This window comes from Gymnodraco acuticeps, unplaced genomic scaffold (assembly GCF_902827175.1).
Source record: "Gymnodraco acuticeps unplaced genomic scaffold, fGymAcu1.1, whole genome shotgun sequence".
NCBI lineage: Eukaryota > Metazoa > Chordata > Actinopteri > Perciformes > Bathydraconidae > Gymnodraco > Gymnodraco acuticeps.
The window spans coordinates 1668846-1689991 of record NW_022990939.1 but is presented as its reverse complement, the minus strand read 5'-3'; the positions used below and the strand labels follow the sequence as shown (position 1 = coordinate 1689991).

The 21146-nt window shown below is 39.9% G+C and overlaps 1 protein-coding gene across 1 annotated transcript in view; it reads left to right on the top strand.

The window, feature by feature from the left end:
• LOC117558269 (copine-8) overlaps nt 1-21146 on the top strand; it is a 102874-nt gene that overhangs the window by 39147 nt on the left and 42581 nt on the right. Inside the window, exons 4-6 of the mRNA XM_034234323.1 lie at nt 1527-1630; nt 10713-10752; nt 15725-15801. Of these exons, the coding sequence (XP_034090214.1) occupies nt 1527-1630; nt 10713-10752; nt 15725-15801 (221 nt within the window). The remainder of the gene's footprint in view (nt 1-1526; nt 1631-10712; nt 10753-15724; nt 15802-21146) is intronic.

Genomic DNA, 21146 nt, shown 5'->3' with positions numbered 1-21146 from the left:
ACACACACACACACACACACACACACACACCACACACACACACACACACACACCACACACACACACACACACACACACACACACACACACACACACACACACACACACACACACACACACACACACACACCCACACACACACACACACACACACAGACGTAGAAGACCCGAGACAGATCTCCACTCACGGGCTTTACCCAACTGTGTTTTTCTTCCACTGTTTGTTGTAAGACACAAGTCTTTTCTTTTTAGAAGGGCCAGGGCCCAGAACCACATCCTCTCTCTCTTCTCCTCTTTCATCATCACCTCCTCCACCGGCAGCGCTCATTTTCCCACACAACTGAACAGGCTGACATGCCACACAAACAATGATGCCGCGCCTGCGGCCCACCGGAGAAAATCTCACACACACACGTGCGAGCATTGTGCCTGCCCTGTCAACTGAGCGGTCCTAGTGCCCTTCGCATACAGCACACAAACACACAGGAACGCAGCCAGACACACTGCATTGCGCGCAAACAGAAAAATATGTTTTATTTTTCCCTTTACACGGGAATCCGGGACAAACAAATTCCTGTACGGGACACGCCCCTTTTGGCTCAAATACGGGACGTCCCGGCTAATACGGGACGGTTGGCAACCCTAGTCACACCCAAGTTGACCACATTCCTGTTCAACAAGTCAGAACAGTTAGCAATACCAGTTCTAGCCATGTAAGCCATTGTTAGCAATACCACGTGATAAAATACAAGCACAACATGTTCACAGATAAAATGGGGCGTTCCAGGTAAAATGTCTGACTTTGAGTCCAAAAGGAGTTCACATAAGACAATGATGAAACTCTCATGTTTAGCAGGCATGATGCTAACCACCATATGTTAGGTTGCTAGCATGCTAACTCACCTAACTTGCTAATAATGGCTAAAGAAGCCTGTCAGTTAACAGTAATAAAGCTTACATCCTATTGTATAAACTGTAGATCAAATATTTAAACAATCACAATGTGCAACACAAATAAAGTAATATCATTATTTGACCTCTAGACAATTTTACAATTTAATGTCAACTAATTATGATAAATAACTAGACTTTGTTTGTGCTTGTGGCCACAACCAGTAACTACAATGTGTGCATGTGTGCACTCTCATTAGGCTGTACTGCATCCACTTTCACAATGATGAATATTCACCAATGGAAACCAGGGGGCAGCTTCAATCATTCCCATGTATTCATTGTTCTGAGTAGCCCATCATCTGCATGCATTATTAATAGGCTAAGTTAAATGCCAAACTGGGAATGTGCTTGACCCCCATTGACTTGATGCTTCAGCTGCTCTGAATTCATTACTTTAAAGCTGTGTAGATAATCTACCTCTGCCCCAATGAGTCACCTGAAGAGAGATAACCTGCTGGAGATTAGTTCTTCTCAGGAGATATTACAACCTCACTAAGTGCCTATAAAAACTGTAAATTTTTAAATGTATCCATATGGTATTCTTATGTCTTTATCTTCCTTTCTTTATCTAGTTTGGGAGAACGGAGGTGATAGACAACACGCTAAACCCGGACTTTGTGCGGAAATTCATTTTGGACTACTTTTTTGAAGAGCGACAGAACCTGCGATTTGACTTGTAAGTAATGCTTGTGTGTGTGTGTGTATGTGTGTGTGTTTGTGTGTGTGTCCGTCCGTCCGTCCATCCATCCATCTTCTCCCGCTTATCCGTGGTCGGGTCGCGGAGGTAGCAGTTCCAGCAGAGAGCCCCAAACAGGTGAAACCCAAAGTATTTCCAAACAGCGGAATTCGTTTTACCTTTTTTGTTCATGAGTTGCTCTTGTTTTGCCATCTTCGCTCGCGCTGAACTCACACAACTATTGTCACTCACAATCTAGCCGCGAGGGCTTTTAAGGAGGGGCGAATGCGCATGCAGCAAAATAATCGTTTTATTTCGATTACGTTGCAAGCCAAAATCGAGATTAAAATACGATACAGCCCTAGTATGTATATGTTTGCGCATCATATGGTTGTAATATTTGCAGGGATTGATCCTGTCTCCAGGATTGTAAAGGTCGGTTTAAGAGTTCATATTTGGTTTACTCAATGTTTGAAGCCTCTTCCAGTAAGCATTTATTTTACATTATTAGTTCCTAAAAATACAAACGTTTCCAGATGTCACCTGCAAAGAAGAAAAAAACGATTTGCTTTCACATTTAATTTATACTGTAGGCAAACATATGGTGTTTTTTTATCAAACACAGTTCCGTTCCCTACATTTCTCTAATGTACTCTTTATATACGTAAATTGAAAACTCCTAATTCCACCTTATAAAGGCTTATAAAAGAAATAATTAATGCAAATCTGAAAAGTGGTTTTCAGCAAATCTAATTTATAGTCATGCCAACATTTATAAATAAAAAAGGTTTTTCCAATGTTTCTCTTCAGCCTTGACAGCTCAGACTGAACCTAATTTGTTAGATGCATTGCAATGCTCACTATGTTGCTTGCTTTAAAAGCAATGTTGGTATTTGTCCAACATTGCATTTACTGCTGCTATTTGGCAGACTGTGGAATTGGCATGCCTACCACAAAGCAATTATCCACATTACTTAAGTAACAGAGACCCTAATTACTTAAAAAGCTAATTGTGTTGAGTTTCAAAATATCAGTAGTGAGATGGAACACATTGTGTCAGCACTATGTGGCACTAAATCACAACCTGCTGTGAATGTGCTGATGCCTTCAAAATGCACATCAGTAAAGACTTGTGACTCACCTAGTTAAATCCCTCATCCTGTAGCCTACTAGTGATTACCTTACTACATAAAGGTATATTTTAACAAAACGAACAAAATACAAGAAGAAGAAAAGTTAGTATGGCGATTTCAGATAACACACAGGAGCTAGAACCCACCTGCTTCTTTTAAATCAGCTGTGTGGGAACATTTTGGGTTCCCTGTGGACTACAATAACGATGGAGTGCGAGTGGTGGATCGGACAAGGACGGTGTGTCGGCGTTGTTCGATAGCGGTGCGGTATGCTAATGGCAACACACGCCAAACATGCTAAATCATATCGGAAGGCATCATACAGATTTGCCAATCACCGGAGCCTGGCAAAAGACAACAGCAGTTCAACAGCTGATCCCCGCTGTTTTTGATAAACCAATAGACATGAAAGCCATGAGACCAAAATAAATAACGGAAGCTTTTGGCATATGTTTTTCAACGACTATGCGGTCTTGAAACACTTTCTAATATTATTTATGATGTAATATTTTCAAGACATTCTTTTTAGTTTTACAGCTTGATGAAACCTTTTTGTTTGACATCAGCCATTATAGATAATATGGCCATCTGAGTGTGTGGTACTGTTTGTGGTTTGTTTTTAACTGTTTAATACAGTTAATTATTCAAAATGTCAGAGTTCCTTATTTTTAAACTGAAACTTGCACTACTGTTCAAACATAAATAACAACAAACCTGGAATTATGCATTTGGGACTTTTTTTGCTTTTTCTTGTTGTACCGAACCCATACCGAACCGTAACCTCCAAACCGAGGTACGAACCGAACCGTGACTTCTGTGAACCGTTACACCCCTAATAGCAGCATAAGATGCTATCTGTAGGAGAGTTCCCAGCTAGAAACCTTTGGTTCTAAAAACATTCTGAGAATGTTTTCAGCAGGAAGTTTTCTTTTGGTTCCCAGAACGTTCTTCTGAAAGGTAGGATAAAGTTCTCTAAAAACATTCTTAAAATGCTTGGTAATAACCTTCTTGAAATGTTTTTGATAACATTGTTAGAACATTATGCCCTACTATTCTTAAAACGTTTTCAGCTGCAAGTTAGACTTTTTTAATAGAATGTTATTATTTTAGAGTATGATAACGTGCTTTATCGTTCCGATTTATCAGAAGTCTTTTCTTTTTTTTATAAATACGACCAGCAGCTAGTACAAGTCACTGTCGATGTCACATGTACTGGAGGGGACCCAGAATCAGACTCGGAATCAGTTGGTGAAAGTAACATTTGTTTATTAGAAAAGGGGAGCTGGGAGTGGAGGTTGGTTATGGCAGCAGTGGGAAACAGTTGTTCCAGGGTAGAGAGGCCTGGCTGGTCTTGGGAGTGTGGAAGGCCTTGGATTCCTCCTGGGAGAGACATACAAATTAGTGTGAGGCAAAAGCAGGCAAAGTTGTCAAAGAATATGCTGGTAAAAAGCTAGAGCGGCACGCAACAAACCGTTCACGGCAACAATCCGGCAGGGAATGAGTGCAGGCTGCAGGCTTTCATAGTGTGGCTGATGAGCAGGTTGCAGGTGTGGTTGATTGGAGATTTCTCCCAGCCGTGTCGAGTAGACCAGCAGGCAGAGAGAGAGACACACATGCGGCTTCCACACCAGCGCTTTTCCCTTTCTAGCTCCGAGCTAGAGCTTTTCTGGTTCAGCTCCGGTTTCCCTTTTCTGCTCCCGCTCTGTTCACACCGCCCAGCACCCGACTGGTGCTGCCGCTGCTGCGTCATGAGGTCACCGTTTACATCGCTGATTTGCTCCCCAACGGCATTACGGCGCTCACAACAACGGGGAACTGCGTCGGGTCGATGATCGTGTTGCTTTTAATCACACGAAGCCAGAATAAATTGAATAACGACTTCTCCAACCTTATACTTTTCTCCAGAGTGCCGTGGTTCATTGTTTATTAATGTGTTTCTGCAGCAGTGTTGGCTGCTCTTCCACGGGAGTTTATTCTCCTCCGTTAGCTCCCGGTTAGCTCACACTGCAGCGGCCGCTCTAAAGTATTCACTGTCCGACTCACACAAGCAGCTGATACATATCCCCAGTTCCCCTTAGCCTAAGTGAATGTGTGTCAGTCTGAATTGACGCTGTTTGGTATCACAACGCTGTTATGAAAGTTTCTCTGGTATAAAATGGGTGATGTTAGCATAGCAACCGAAGCTAAACTGACTACTTGCTATTGCTATCCTATTGTGGCATAAACCGTTTTCTACAGGCACATTTATTTTACCGGCGTATTTTTATTATGATTCTACTTGTGATAGTCGGACACGACAACCTGTGCAGCCCATGTATTGATTCCATCCGATAGCTGCTATAATACAAAACAACACGTCTGCCTCTCTCCAGAATGATCAATAACAGTGAACGGATGGTCAAAGTAAGGTACAAATAAACAGAATCACACGAAGCCTGGTTAGTGTTGCCTGACTTTATAAAGTGTGTTTATAAGCACTACTGCTTGTAGGCAGGCATGACAGTCGACCCATGTTCAGGGGAGGTGGGTTTAGTTTCCTGCACGCCTCGACGTAAGAGAGACGTAAGCGACGCCACCTCTTAGCTCCGAAGCTCTTGCCTCTAGACCGACAATTTTTTGGAGCTGGAAGTGAACCGGATTCCGGAGCTAAGAGCCGGCGCCGCTGCGGTGTGAACAGGAAAAACCGGCGCTTATCAGGCTCCAGCTCCGAGCCGGAGCTGAAAAAGCGCTGGTGTGAAAGGGCCGGGGCAACAGTAGAAACAAACACATACAAACACTAACAGGGGTTTCAGGGATGGGCAGTGACAGTCGGTCCGTTCCTCTATACTGTATGTCTGTCGGTCTCAAATCTAAAGGGTGCAATAAAGATTTGTATCCAATATGCATAAACAGCGGACACTGTTTACTGTATACGCAGCCCTCACAAACCACACACGGCCAGATAGCTTATCGAACAGTTAGAACCTACATACGAGACACAACCTTTATAGTCAGAAAAAAGTGTGATTATTTTCGGATATTTTACACAAATTATATTATGAATACTGTGGGCCTACATACCTTAGTGTGATTATAAGTGCATGTGAGTGAATATTGACATGCATAAATTCGTTTTTATAAGTCCTATTCATTGTCGCAATGCGCTCATACATCTTAAGAAAGTTATCACCAAAAATGTTAAGAATGTTTTTAGAAAACGTTATCCTACCTTTCAGAAGAACATTCTGGGAACCAAAATAAAACGTCCCGCTGAAAACGTTTTAAGAACAGTAGGGCATAATGTTCTAACAATGTTATCAACCACATCTTATTGTTCACAAATCTGAAAAAATCTGTGATAGTGAGCACTTCTCCTTTGCCGAGATAATCCAGCCCACCTCACAGGTGTGGCATATCAAGATGTTGATGAGACAGCATGATTATTGCACAGGTGTGTCTTAGGCTGGCCACAATAAAAGGCCACTCTGAAACGTGCATTTTTGCTTTATTGGGGGGGTCCGAAAACCAGTCAGTATCTGGTGTGAGGGGTAGGGTTAGGGTAATGTTGTGAATCGAGTGGCCTGTGTTCGTCGTCTCCAACGCCTGCCCATACCATAACCCCACCACCACCATGGGCCACTCGATTCACAACATTACCCTAACCCTAACCCTACCCCTCACACCAGATACTGACTGGTTTTCGGACCCCCCCCAGACCCCCCCAATAAAGCAAAAATGCACGTTTCAGAGTGGCCTTTTATTGTGGCCAGCCTAAGGCACACCTGTGCAATAATCATGCTGTCTAATCAGCATCTTGATATGCCACACCTGTGAGGTGGGATGTATTATCTCGGTAAAGGAGAAGTGCTCACTATCACAGATTTTTTCAGATTTGTGAACAATATTTGAGAGAAATGGTTATTTTGTGTATATAGAAAATGTTTTAGATCTTTGAGTTCATCTCATGAAAAATGGGAGCATAAACAAAAGTGTTGCGTTTATATTTTTGTTCAGTATAAAACGTCCCGCTGAAAACATTCCTAGAACAACGAATGGTAACAAACATTTCTAGCTGGGAACTCACACATGCCACCGCAAACATATCTGCTTACAGCTTATCATGAATTACGTGCTTGTTTGTTTTTTTCAAAAGGAAAATATGGTGACATCAGATTTTTTTTTAAAACATTCTTTTCAAACAAATGCAACAAGTTTGTTTTTTAAAGCGCTCTAGAAATAAATCTGACATTGACCATAACCGTGTTAATATTTGCCATAACAGGAACGTTTTATAAAAAAAGAATAACATCCTGAAAACATTTTCAGAATGTTTCTTGGAGAATATTCTTCATTTGTTATCATGTAACATTGAGGGAACGTTTTATAAAGAACATCTTTAATGTGTTACCCAACAACACAAAAAAAAACACATCCTTAGAATGTTGCAGGCAAAACGTTCCACCTTTGTTAACATATCACATTAAAGGAACGTTTTATAAAAAAACTTTCTGTCATCTCAGGCCTCAATAACATCCTGAAAACATCCTCTGAATGTTGCAGTTAAAACGTTATGTCTTAGTTAACCTTAAACCTTATAGGAACATTATTTGAAAAAATGAACATCCTAAAAAGGTTCTTTGAACATCAAATTAAAACGTTTCTTTAAAACCTTATTAGAACCTGTAGGTAACGTTAGCCAAAGTTGTGAGAACGTTCCCCGCTAGCTGGGTTAGTCTTTAGCTTAATTAAGCCACCAGACTGCCTTTCAGCCTTTGAGGGGATTCTCGTTCCTAATTTGCTCTCAGATCACAGCTCTCATTGAATTACTGAGGGGATTTCAGTGGCTTTATTTTATTAGAGGGAGACTAATTATGTTATAATCTATGAACCAGGGGAGCAACGTCAGTAAACCCAACCGGGACCTCTGAAGGGGAATTAGTGATTCTGCATCCTGTCTGGGTAGAGGTATTTCTTTATTTGAAATACCTTGTTCCTGGTCTAATTGCAAACGTAATATGTTCTCTTTGAAGATTCAATTGTGTTTTTCTTTTAAATAATGCTGTTTAAAATAAAGCAGAGGTGTGCCCGCAACTACCTGCTCCTCACTTTGATAACAGACTGATCCACCTGTGTTACCACTCAGGTGGCGGTGCTTCTTGCATGTATCTTGTAGTGATGTGGAAAAAATCAGTCGATCTAATCATGGTTCTTATCTTTTCTAAGATTCAAAATCGAATCACAACTTTCAAAAATCTATTTCTTAAATGTTTTTTTCCTAATAAATAACCTTTGTGTGGGTTTGAATACTTTTTTTTAATGAACAATAATGATTATTGATTAATATTATTAATTTATTTAATATATTTTTAAACTTTGTTTTAAGTCAATGAAAATGTAAAAATAAATGTATTTTAAATCGGATTTGTTTGTACATAAATAAATGGTACTTTGTGCCTTTTGTTTACATTATCACAATAAGTTAAAAATGTTTAAATACAAAAACTCAAAATGTTCACACAAACTTTCCACACCGCCTTTCTAAGCCCACCGTAAACGGGAATAAACCTAAAATTAGCATCCATACAAACTGAATCTAGAATCCATTTTTAATTGAGAATTGATTATGGAATCAAAATGTGACGCCAAGAATTGAAATAGAAGCTGAAAGATATACACAGATATTATATCTTGTCACCTCTCTTGTACGTCAATACTGATACAGTACGTACACTGAAAAATACTGTAAAAAAATAGGCATTTGTCACAGTATCAATAGGGTGAAAAAAGCAGATGTGGTCATCTTTACGTACGTTGTCTAGGTTTCCAGTCAGTGAGTAGCTAGCTGTATGCTGTGTCTTTGTGTGTGCGCTGCTGTTTCAGAGTCCCAGCTGGTGTCTCTGTCACATCTCATACTCGTTCTGTCACCGGGCCACGTGGGAAGACCCGCTCCGAGACGAAAGCAAATCTGATGTCTTGTGTGTGCATTCCCACATATTGTGTGTGGCCATGGTGACAACCCTGTGTGCAGTTTAGCCATGGTAACCATAACAACCAGGGTTCCAGGGGATGGCGGGTGCGATATAGGAGCAGACAGATTTCCTTCAGGGAAAAGAGAAGCCTGTAACCTTTCATATCTTCGCTGCCTGCTCCACTTGTATACGACATTGTACAACCCAGTATACATTACATACATAAATGGAGACTTTAGTTACTTTTTCTTCCTGAAGTTTCTTTGTATAGCTGCTTTTATCCTTTCTCTGATTCACTTGCTGCAAATAGCACAGAGGCTAGAACTGTAAGGAGTTGAGCTTGAATGTGTTTTTATGTGTCAAATTTTACATTAACACAAAGCTCAAGCATGTTTTCCAGAGCAGTTATGTGAAAATCCTCATATACAAATGTTTTATTTTCCTAGTGATGCGTATTTTTATGCTCAGGATGTGTAGGAACATCTTTGTGTGATTTAAAAAATGTTTTATGCCTTCTCATTTGTTAGGCTAGCTTGATAAATGTACAGGATGAATGCATGTGTCTCTGCTCTCTGTTTTTGAGTGGTTTTCTGAATGTAACTGAGCATTAAAGGAGACTTTTTGTTGTTGTTTTGTTGCGTTGCGTGTGCGCGGACCTCGCTTGCTAACTAGCGGCCTGACCTGAGATGATGGCAGAAGAAAAAATGCTTCCCCCAAGGGCCATGAAGATGGGACCTTTGTGAAAGTGTTATGAAGTACTACAGTGTATGCTCTGAATATGAATGACTAACTGCACTTGTTGTAATGGACCTCACCTTAATTCTTTATACCACTAGCAGGTTGCATGTATTGATTTTTGAATAACAAAATCAATATATCTACTTTTGTTTTCCTCTAGTGTCAAAGTGAAGTAGATTTTTTCCCCACAATATCTCAACAATTATTAGATGGATTGCTAGGAACATTTATGTTCCCCAGAAGATGAATCCAAGGCTAATACTTATGGCATTTCTAATTTGTGTGCAAATGAGCAAAGTATTGACCTGCTACCACAGCAAAATAAGGTGCTTAAACGTCTACTTGCCAACATTGTCATCATGCGCAAATTAGCATGAGCTAACTGGCATTAGCATTAGCTGTGTTTATGTACAGACTCACAAGGCTACTAGCTTTAGGCTTTACACTCATCTTGTGTCGTCACAAGGAGATCAAATGAGAAGCAGAGCCACAAATGAGTTAAATGAGGTTCACATTTTTTCTAGTTATTAGTTCTGTTTGTCTTTTAATTTCCAGTCATCTGTATACAACTGCAGAGAAGCAGAGTAAACAAAAGTAGGGGATTTGTCTGTATGTCGCTCAGTGTGGACATATTTTTTGATAATGAATCATTTCCCAGAGGGTGGATGACGAGAGAAACACTCTGAATGTGGAAAAAGTCACAGACACTCACGATAAGTTATCATGTGATTGTTAAATCATTATGAATGCTTAGTCATGCTTTGGAATCAGATTCATTTAGAATAATGACAACAACACACGATGAACGATCCAAACTGCCGTTTGTTTCTCCTCCAAATGTTCTCCTGCAAGTGGCAATCCATTTTTAGTGGTGGGTGAAATAACCTGAGTGAATGGCTTTTTTCAGTGCTTCACTTTTTTTGGAGTATCCTCTGCACTGCAGGAGCCAGTGCACGTAAGAGACCTGGAGGTGGAATAGAGGAATACAACCTGTGACTAACACTCAAAGGCACAATATCTCTCTCTGTATGTCCTTCTATCACTTATGTGTGTGACTGCCAATTAGTCAATTTCGTGTCAGTTTAACAGATGCTGTGATGCTGGGAAGTGGAATACCCCGAGCCTCTGGTGCGATGTCTCTGACAAGCTGCTTGGCCCTATTACTGATTTACTCTGTAATCTCAAATTCCCAGCTGAGCTCCTGTCACCCTCCATCACTTCCTAATGCACTGATTCTCACTCTTTTCCTTTTTTTTGCTAAAGGTATGATGTTGACTCGAAGAGCGCCAACCTGTCAAAACACGTGAGTAATAAAACCGTTTTTGTGCGTACATTAAGACATGTACGTTTTACGTCTATTTTTGCCTCCACACTTTTGTTGATTGTATTCTGTGAGTGTATGCGTCCTTGTTATTAGCTCCCATTAGACTTGTTGAGGCCACAACAATGAGTGTGCTTATCGTCTACTGTAATAGCACATTCCCTAAACGGCCTGCAATTAATTTGGAAATGAAATAAACACTAATTTCCCTGATAGCAGTCATTAGCATAGCGGTAATTAGGAACAACAATGTGATAACTTGCCAGTGAGGCCTGTGTCCTGCCTACTGCATCATGGGAATTGTAGTTACATTACATTACATTACATTGCATTTAGCTGACGCTTTTATCCAAAGCGACTTACAATAAGTACATTCGACCAGGAAGACACAACCTTGAAGAAAACAGAATCATATAAGTACATCAGGTTTCATAGAGCCAAACATTTCAAGTGCTACTCAACTGGCTTTAGGTAAGCCAGTCCTTTGTTAGTATATAAGTGTTTTGTTAATAGTTCTAACGCTCGAAGTGGAGTCGAAAGAGATGAGTTTTCAGTAGTAGTAGTTCAATCAGTAACTATGAATGAGAAAGCACAGTTGGTACTTGTGTCATGGGAAATTAGTAATAAAACAGTTCGAACCTTCGGATTAATATAAAAAATACCTATTTTTACGGAATAATTTACATTTATTTCTGATCACTTGACCATAAAACATGTTAATTAATTAACTAAACAGGTGAATTTTTTTCAGGCTAGCTGCTTCCCAATGTTGCTACTGTTAGCTGGCTGCTAACATTAGCTTCAGACTTTCTAAAACTTTTCCTTTGATGGGTGGCACTGCTATCATTCAACAAAAAGGGAAGTTTTAATCTAACACCGTTCATCCACTAAACCGTTGTGATTCCTGAATGTCTGTTTGTCTATAATCTTGTGTACACATCTGTCGGATTTTCCGTAATATCTAAAACATGTTTGGGCAGGTGCTAACAGTGAAAACTGACAAGGACTGTCACTGTCTAATGCAGGAGAGTTATACCACCAATAACATGATAAGGAAGCAATACAAGATTATACAACAGCTGTCTGTTCTACTCAAACCGTTATCTGGACATTTACATTTATAGCTCCATTGTCCATAATAGCCAGTTGTGCAGTACTTCCTCCTTCTACTCTGCAGCTTTTGTCTACCACCTGAAAGAAAAACACTCAAACTGTGTATACAATATGTTTGTGTCTGTGGAAAGCTCATTTGAAGTTTCACTGACCTGTCAGCAGAGCACAGACAGTGAGTCACCTTCTGCCCTGATGTGACTCACTGCAACTGTGTTTCCTCTCAGCGTCCGACCCAACCAGTCCGCTCACATATCATACAACAAAGTCACATGATTTTCTCTGTGTCACAAGCAAAAGAGACAGTGATTATTGGAAGAAACAGTAGCGGATAGGAAATGTATGACTCGAGAAGATGAGAATTATATATTTGAGCAATCCGAAAATATTAGTAGAGCTGTTAAAGATGAACACATAGAAGACTGGCGCTTGTGCTTGTGTTTTCTTTATAGTTTACAGAATAACAGAATTGGTAAAAATAGAACATACTTTATTGTGTCCTATAGGGCAATAATATTGCTACGATGGTAATGTTCATGTGATCTAGATAAATGACTACTAGTTCGGTCTTTCCAAATCTGTCTATAAAGTAGCCCTTTTATGCTCATTTTCAGGTTTCATAATTGTATTTGGGCCCCTTCTGTGACATGTTTACATGCTTTAATGTTCAAAGAGTCCTTTATTTTGTTCTGCTGCACCTATTTTCACGCTCGATCTGAAACCAGAGCTTAGTCTGCTCTGATTGGTTATCTGGCCGGCTCTGTTGTGCTTGGTGAACCACTTAGAGATATCCCGCCCCTTTGCCTATCATGTACAATATGTTGGAGCACTAGCCATTGGAAGCGCGAGTGTTACGTAATGATGTCACTATGTTACAGAAGTAAAAAAAGGAGTCCAATATATAACACACAACAGGAAAGGAAAACCCTAAGAACCATAATACAGCCGCTTTTGAACTGAATAAGTGAACAATCTTGTGAAGCATACAATCCGCCTCTAAATAATATTTTGTATTTGTTTTTATTTAACTTGAATGTAACAAAAAATGATAGAGTGCCTTCTGGTGAGCAATCCCTTCTCCCGTGTTTTCCTATTGAGTCATTTCATTTCTATGATACCATGTTCCTGTGAAATTGGGAAAAGTATTTTCTTTTTTTTATCGCAATTTCATGACCAGGTGTTAATATAATAGGTGTATTTGAGGACCTGTGTAGAGGCACAGGACAAGGTTATGTTTCTGCACTTTCTATTAAAGTACCATGTACCGCTCAGAAGGGATGGAGTACGACATGCAGGATACACATTTTATTTAGCCATTATCCTCTATTACAGCAAACTGCTGTCCTGTATCATTATGCGGCATCACACTGAATACAGTAGTAATTTAAAAAAATCAAACACACTTAGCTAGCTTAGGGTACATCTTGGTCTTGTTTTCAAAATTGTATCCTGCAAAAAATCTTGTAGTGCCAATCCATTAGATGGTGTTTTAACATGGGAGCTGTTGGCTGCAGGCACACCTGGGAACAGAGTGAGAACGAGTGTGGAATATAGAGGGACAGGTCCATAGTGGGGGAGAGAGAAACATGTCCTGTTGATGAGGTCACACTCATTTATATATCTGTATGCAGATGGTTAAGAAGTAAGGCTGATCTTTTTTGATTAATTTGAAAATGCAAATCAAAAAATCTGTAAATACTCTGATAACAGCTTTGAATAAGTCACCTTTTTATAAAGGGTTTGCAAGTGTTTCCATCGTTGTTGTTAATGGCTACTGAACATGGATGAAAAGCATCAAGCTTCAGTATATTCCCTTTCCTCCTGAAACGCCTTGATTGGACTCCTTTGTTTACCTCTGCAGTATAAAGGCATCACTACGAAACACTCGCGCTTTTATTGGCTAGCGTTCCAACAGATTTTATAGTCTATGGGTTTGGACATCTCTAAGAGGTTGACCAATCACAACAGAGCCGGCCAGCTAACCAATCAGAGCAGACTGGGCTCTGGTTTCAGACAGAGGCTGAAAAGAGGGTCTGCAGCACAGGCAGTATGAGAAAAATACTGTTTCAAAAGTGATGATTCTCTGTCTGTTACTTTAGATGAAAATAAGGACCACTCCCCACGCCCCTCTGAGAGATATTTGGTTAAAAAGAACACAATGGTGCTCTAGGAGGAGATTCAGGTGATAAGGGGGGGGGGGGGGTTACCTTGGTTGGTTATTGGCTAATGGTTACACAAGCCAAAAAATCATTATGACATCATAGTGCCCACTATCTGATCAGCTCATTTTCAGACAGGTTTTCAGAATCTCTTTACACATGTTGATGTATAAAAGACATGAAAAAGTCGATTTTGCATAATAGGTGACCTTTGAGAGTCCAGTTTTGAAAACAAATGTGTTTATGACGTGTCACATTGAGATAAACAGGTTGACAGTAAGCTTGGTAGATGGATAGATATAGCTACATAATAACAGAAGAGGCTAATCAATGGAGCGAGTAATCCATTATGTTAGCGCTGCCTGGAGCCATTCTGTCACATATTAGACATGCTGTCCAATAATGACAAACAGCCTCAGCACTGTGCCCCTTGGTGAAATTTGGCTAGCAACAGCATGTTTCTTTAATAGTTTAATAGCTTTTAGAGGGATTGTGTGTGTGTGTGTGTGTGTGTGTGTGTGTGTGTGTGTGTGTGTGTGTGTGTGTGTGTGTGTGTGTGTGTGTGTGTGTGTGTGTGTGTGTGTGTGAGTGTGTGTGTGTGTGTGTGTGTGTGTGTGTGTGTGTGTGTGTGTGTGTGTGTGTGTGTGTGTGTGTGTGTGTGTGTGTGTGTGTGTGTGTGTGTGTGTGTGTGTGTGTGTGTGTGTGTGTGTGTGTGTGTGTGTGTGTGTGTGTGTGTGTGTGTGTGTGTGTGTGTGTGTGTGTGTGTGTGTGTGTGTGTGTGTGTATACAGTAGCTCTGTTTTATACTTTCATTTTGAATTCTCACTGAGCAAGCAGATTGCGATGGTTGCCAATTCTTCATGCGAATAAATTAAGTTTTCGAGGAGTGATCTCTTCTTTGTGTCTCCTCCTTTCAGTCAGCATCAGCGGAATAAATTCAGTATGTGATGGCAGTTTAATTTTCCAGGAACGCAGCGGATAGGGCGCAGGTGTGAAGGCTGGTGGGAGGAAGACTCGATCTATTTGGCAGTATTATCCGTCAGTGGGGGAACATGGAGCTATTTGAAATGGCTCTGTGGTTGCACTGTAGAGACCAGCGATAAGGGTATTTTTTTATGAGTTTATGGCTGTGTCTTTTATAAATAGAATTAAATGTGTTTATTTATTTATGTCATGTCCTGTGTAGGGATGTTCAATCACAAGTATTTAGCCCTTGATCTACAGCTGCAGAGGTTACAAAAATCAATCCAATGCACATGCTTGACAATGGAATACCATAGACGCCAGAAAACAAAAACTAACACTGAGCTGAAATTAAACGATTGCACATTAATGAGGTACAAGTGCCATAAATTAAACAGGCTCATTCGATGTTTTGCTGTTTTTCATTCCTCAGCCCTTTCTACACATAGCTACTTACTTGGAATGGAGGAGAGATGAACACGGGCGAGTTTACGAGAGTTTATAGCATTGCTGTGATTAAATGTGTAAACAAATACGTGTGAAACCAAGTGTCAGATCAGCATATTATAGCTCTATATAGCTGATATTGATAGGTACACAAATTGCCTTGATTAAACTGATCTTGGAGATCCGACCAGCCTTAGCAGATCTGACCTAGCCTTGTATGAATAACAAAAACACTTTCTTTTTTTTAAACCCTACTTTCTTTCTCTTACTCTGCAGGATTTTCTGGGCCAGGCCTACTGCACTCTGGGAGAAGTGGTTGGATCACTGGGCAGTCGCTCGGAAAAACCTCTTGGGTGAGTATTTGTGCCCAAACAGTAGCTGGGAGTTTGCCAATATTTCAGAGCTGATGTATTTCCCCCGATTAGTTAATCCTTCTGGTGAAGTATGAAGTACTTTAAATCAGTTTGCATTCATTCTCTTAGAAGTTTGTTGAGTGACAGTTTGTGTTACTGTAAATCCACCTAGCTCTCTATAGAGTAAATCAATAACAGGGACTTCTTACAACCAGCGTGAAAGTGACTTTATCCCCAAACAATTTGCTCTATAGCAGAGATATAAGTGTTGATTTCCTTTGAATGGAAGAATATCTGCTGTTTGTTAATTGGAGTTACTCAAGCAATAAGCTAAGGAAAAGTATATTCTTCTAGTTTTTTAATGAACACACTCATGCACACAAAAACACACTCGGGTATTGATACACATTCAAACACTTCAGGCTCATTAAAGCGATGGTGATCAGACTTGTTAGCCAGCCTGCATGTAACACATAAAGATCACTGCATCTGTGTGTGGGTGTGGGCATGTGTTTCTTCTGTTTGATACAAATAGTTCTCGGTACATGAAGTTATTTAAAGTTGAAGAAAAAGAGAAGGCAGAACATGCTCGCCTAAATGAGCCCGCAGCCTTTGTCTTTGATTTATAAAAAGTACAACAGGGTGTCCGCGGGGTCTTAAAAAGTATTGAAAGTTGATCAATCAATTTAGTGAAAATTAAGGCTATTAAAAAGTATTAAACGGCATTTTCCAAGGTGTTACATTTTGTAGCTTGTTTCCAATAAGTATATAAAGTGTCCAAAGAGGTTGTATTCTACAGTCTGCCTGAATGTAATCATTGCGTAGGTGTGTGGTGTGATTCTGTGTAGTTTATTTATGGCATCCCGTTGGGTTTGACGTCATCTGAACAGGACATCGCACGCTCACTGCTTGATAGCGCGCGAAGGTCCGTTTACGCCGGTTGTTAAACAACATCGTTATGGGGAAATGCAAGTTTGCGTCCAAATGGTTGGAAGATAAGGAGGAAGGACAATCAATACTGTATATAGTCAATGTGAGGTAAAGTGTGTCGCCAAGGTAACCGGTTAAAACTCAAAGTGGCGATGAGGTCTTAAAATGTATGGAAAGGGTCTTAAAAGGTATTACATTTGACTTCAGGATTCCTGCATACTGTATACCCTGTAAAAGAAAAAAGTATTAGTTACAGTTACTATTCAAATACCTTGATGGATATCAACAGTATAGTCTGCTTCCTTTGGAGCACTAATTAGGATGCATCATTATCTACTTCTATCCATGAGGCTGCTCTTTTATAACCCATAGTGGCTTCTTTATTGCGTCTTTTTTTATCCAATTTGCTTTTTCATTTGAAGCGTTCATGAGCCTTGAGATCTTAAAAGGCTGGTGTCAGGGGAAATAACAGCCAAGCTGGCATACCTTCACTGAACGCTGGCAACCTGTGTATGCATGTGTGTGTACTGTGTATGTGTGTTTGTGAGCTTATATATCGTATTTAAAAACACTTACTAATCTAGTAAACATCCTGGCAAATGTTTATAAAATCCCGATGTAGTGTGACGCACCACATACGTGATTTTATGTTGTACTTAGTATGAACACAAATACAATGTTATGCAATTTCCCCACATCCCTTCATGCACTTGAGCAGCAATCGCCATGGTGATCGCAGCGGAAGGTTCTCACTCACTGTGAAAGAAAGAAAGAAAGAAAGAAAGAAAGAAAGAAAGAAAGAAAGAAAGAGAGAGACCTGTCCGTCCATGTACGTGCACATGCTTTTATGTGCACCATGGGCCCCTCCAAAGTGCAAAACGATGTTTTCCGCCCTTAAGCCCCATTGATGGAAACACACACACACACACACACACACGCACACGCACACGCACACGCACACATGTACACGCTCTTGTAGTCATTTGGTAATAGAGTGTTACAGGAATGAGTCCTAAACCCGGAAGTCAATTATCATCTTAGCACTTAGCTCCTTCATCTCAAGTTCAAAGTTCTTCTGAATTAGTTTTTTGGTTGATGTATACAAGCCTACGATATTTACACGATTTGTTTTACGACATAAAATATGCCAGTATGCACCCAACTGGTGAACGTGTGAAACTTGTATGGGTCTTTAAAACAGCGGTTGCTAACAAATGGCTCAACGAGGCTACTTAACATCATCACACTGAACATTAGCCGACTTTGGCTTAGCGGAGTTGACGCATGCAGTTTGTCGATTGCATTTACGCTTCAGCTATTAGAAAAGTGTTGTTTCTATGTGGAGATTGCTGCTTAACAGATCTTATGTTTTACAAAATTCCCAAAACCAAAGGAAAAAGGTTGACTTTTTGTCAAGGGAGCCCTTCAGATACTTACTTTCCAGGTAGGCCTTCAAAAAAGATAGGCCCACGATAGCAACAGATCAGCTAGACTCAGCTCAAGCACTGTTCCACCCTGTATAAGCAGTTACAGATAATGGATGGATGGATGTATAAAACAGGTGTCATATTGACCATTTATAGCCCCGGTTTTCAAAGACATTTGTGATTCGGTGCAGAAGCAGAACCCCTGTCAACATTTATTAAATACAAACGTACAGAGGCCACAGCTGTTGCAATCATTGTCTTGCCGAGGTTGTGTCTGTATGTTTATGTGTGTGTGGGTGTGTGTGTGTTTGACTTTGTCAGACACACACCTGCAGCCTGACACGACAGGGGGGATCTTTAACAATTGTAATGAGTGCTAATTACAGCTAATTACATTGTTCAATCAAACTCCAGTGGGCATTCGTGTGTGTGTGTGTGTGTGTGTGTGTGTGTGTGTGTGTGTGTGTGTGTGTGTGTGTGTGTGTGTGTGTGTGTGTGTGTGTGTGTGTGTGTGTGTGTGTGTGTGTGTGTGTGTGTGTGTGTGTGTGTGTGTGTGTGTGTGTGTGTGTGTGTGTGTGTGTGTGTGTGTGTGTGTGTGTGTGTGTGGTGTGTGTGTGTGTGTGTGTGTGTGTGTGTGTGTGTGTGTGTGTGTGTGTGTGTGTGTGTGTGTGTGTGTGTGTGTGTGTGTGTGTGTGTGTGTGTGTGTGTGTGTGTGTGTGTGAGACCCAACAACAACAGTATTTAAAACAATGACAAACCTATTGTATCTGAAATCTATAATGCAAGACATAGAAGTAGCCTTTAGCTGTCATAAATATTCATAACGTTTTAAAATAATAATCATCTGCCCCATGTAAAACATTATACAATTACTTATAAAGTATAGTATTATAAAACTTCATAATTGCATTTCTTTGCAAGTCTCATATAGTATTATAAATCTAATAGTTGTAACACATTTCAATATTCTAATTCAATCGTGAATTTTATAGGTAATGACTGGTTTGGAATAATAATAAAATATGCAGAAATGTCAGTGAGTGACCATCAATTATTAAGTATACGAGTGTAGGTGCCACACAATATCAGAATAGTATGATTTTACAAAATGCAATAGCTGTTTAGCCTGTATCCAGTCTTTATGCTAAGCTAAGCTAACTGGATGTTCGCTTTAGCTTCATATTTGGTATTCAGACACTGATATACATCTTCTCATCTCTCAACTATCGGCAAAAAATGCAAATATTTATATTTCCTTAAATGTCAAACTCCCGTTAACTTGCAAAGACAATGTGGACCTCTCGATTTTGAAGTTGACTAATGAAATGTGTTTTTTACCTTGATTTGAGCTATTTTTATTCAAACTTGGCTCTTCTAACTAAAGTAAAAGATAAACATAAATGTAGTGTGCATGTTGAATCTTATACATTCCTCTGGGCCTTTGTATTGCACAAAAGTGTTACCCTGACATACTTTAGGTTAGATTTGCATTACCGTACTCAGATTTAGTGAATACCACCTAAGAGAGAGATTATTATCATCCTCTTGCAGTACTGATGCTGGTGTTCAGGTTGAGATTTAGTTTCCACCACTGTTTTTTTTAATCTATTCTTCTCGATACTTCCTCTCACACTCGCCACCCTCCTTTGTTCCCCCCAACAATCCTCCGTGTTCACAGGGTCAGAGAGAAGCCCCGGTGAACTGCAGACAGAGCTAAGTGGGCTACAATTTAGCCAAGTGATCCAAGAACGCCAACACCAACAAAGGCCGATAGCTGTGAATACAAGCCTGATTGTATTGATTTGTAAAGGACGTACAATGAAACGCTCTTTCTGCCTCTTAGTGGGGAGACATGGATTTTATGTGAATGTTTCCTTTTGTTTGAGTTTCCTTTTAGGGGAAAAGTGTGTGTGTCTGTGTGTGATTGTGTCGCAGCATGACCAAGAGTATATGAACTCTCATGTTCCTATCATTTAGTGGGAATGCTGACAGCATTCCCACTATCTGTTATGCTACGCACAAAATTATTTATCATTCCGCTGGGTTATTTTGCGCCACTTCTCCTCCCACATTGAACATCGCAGAAACTCCGTTCAAACATCAAAACGCTCAGCTCAGTCGGGAATTGATGGCTATTACTTTTATCATTCATAACTTTCATAATTCCAGATATACATCCCATAGTACATCACATTTTTAACATGGAAGTTAATGGAGAAACTCTTCAGAGTTCAACAATCTTCATGCAACTTCAACTGCTAACTGCTCCTTCTTCAACTGCTAACTGCTCCTTCATACTTTCACTCAGAAACCTCATTCCAACTTTAAAATGTTACACATCTTTCTGACATTATTCGTGTAACACAACTTTTAAATCTGATACTTACTTTTAGAGATATTAAACATTGTTCAGACCTTGGTAAAGAGGCCTTCTTCAGATTTTAGAGTGTGTGATGTCACAGCTAGTGGAGGACAGATTTAATTTTGCCTTCCTATTTTCTTTTAAACCTGCCTTAATTCCCAAACCTTACATTCCTGAGACATCATTTTTCATGAGAAATGTAGGAAAACATCTCGTAGCTTGAAAGATATAAAAAAATTAAACAAAATAATTAAACAAAATGCCTCTTGAGGGCATGAAGTGACAAACATGTTCAACATGTCTCCATTAAAACCCATTGTAAATTCAGCCTAACCTTTCCCCACCACAGCAGCCGCACATCGTTGGTTAATCTGCCAAAAAGGCCACATTATTAACCCTTAACCCTTATGAAAGTACAAAAAAAGTACACTTCAGATGCTCAAGTTCCTTGACATGCTTCACACTTTGAAATTTCACCGATATCTGTTACGGTTCTTCAACAAAACGTTCACATGTAACAGGTTTATCTCTCATTCAGAACAATGAAAATGCTCTCCTCTAACTGATTACTGCACATCACCATGGAAACCTTTGATCTCTGGACACTTCGTTAACTGAAATATAAA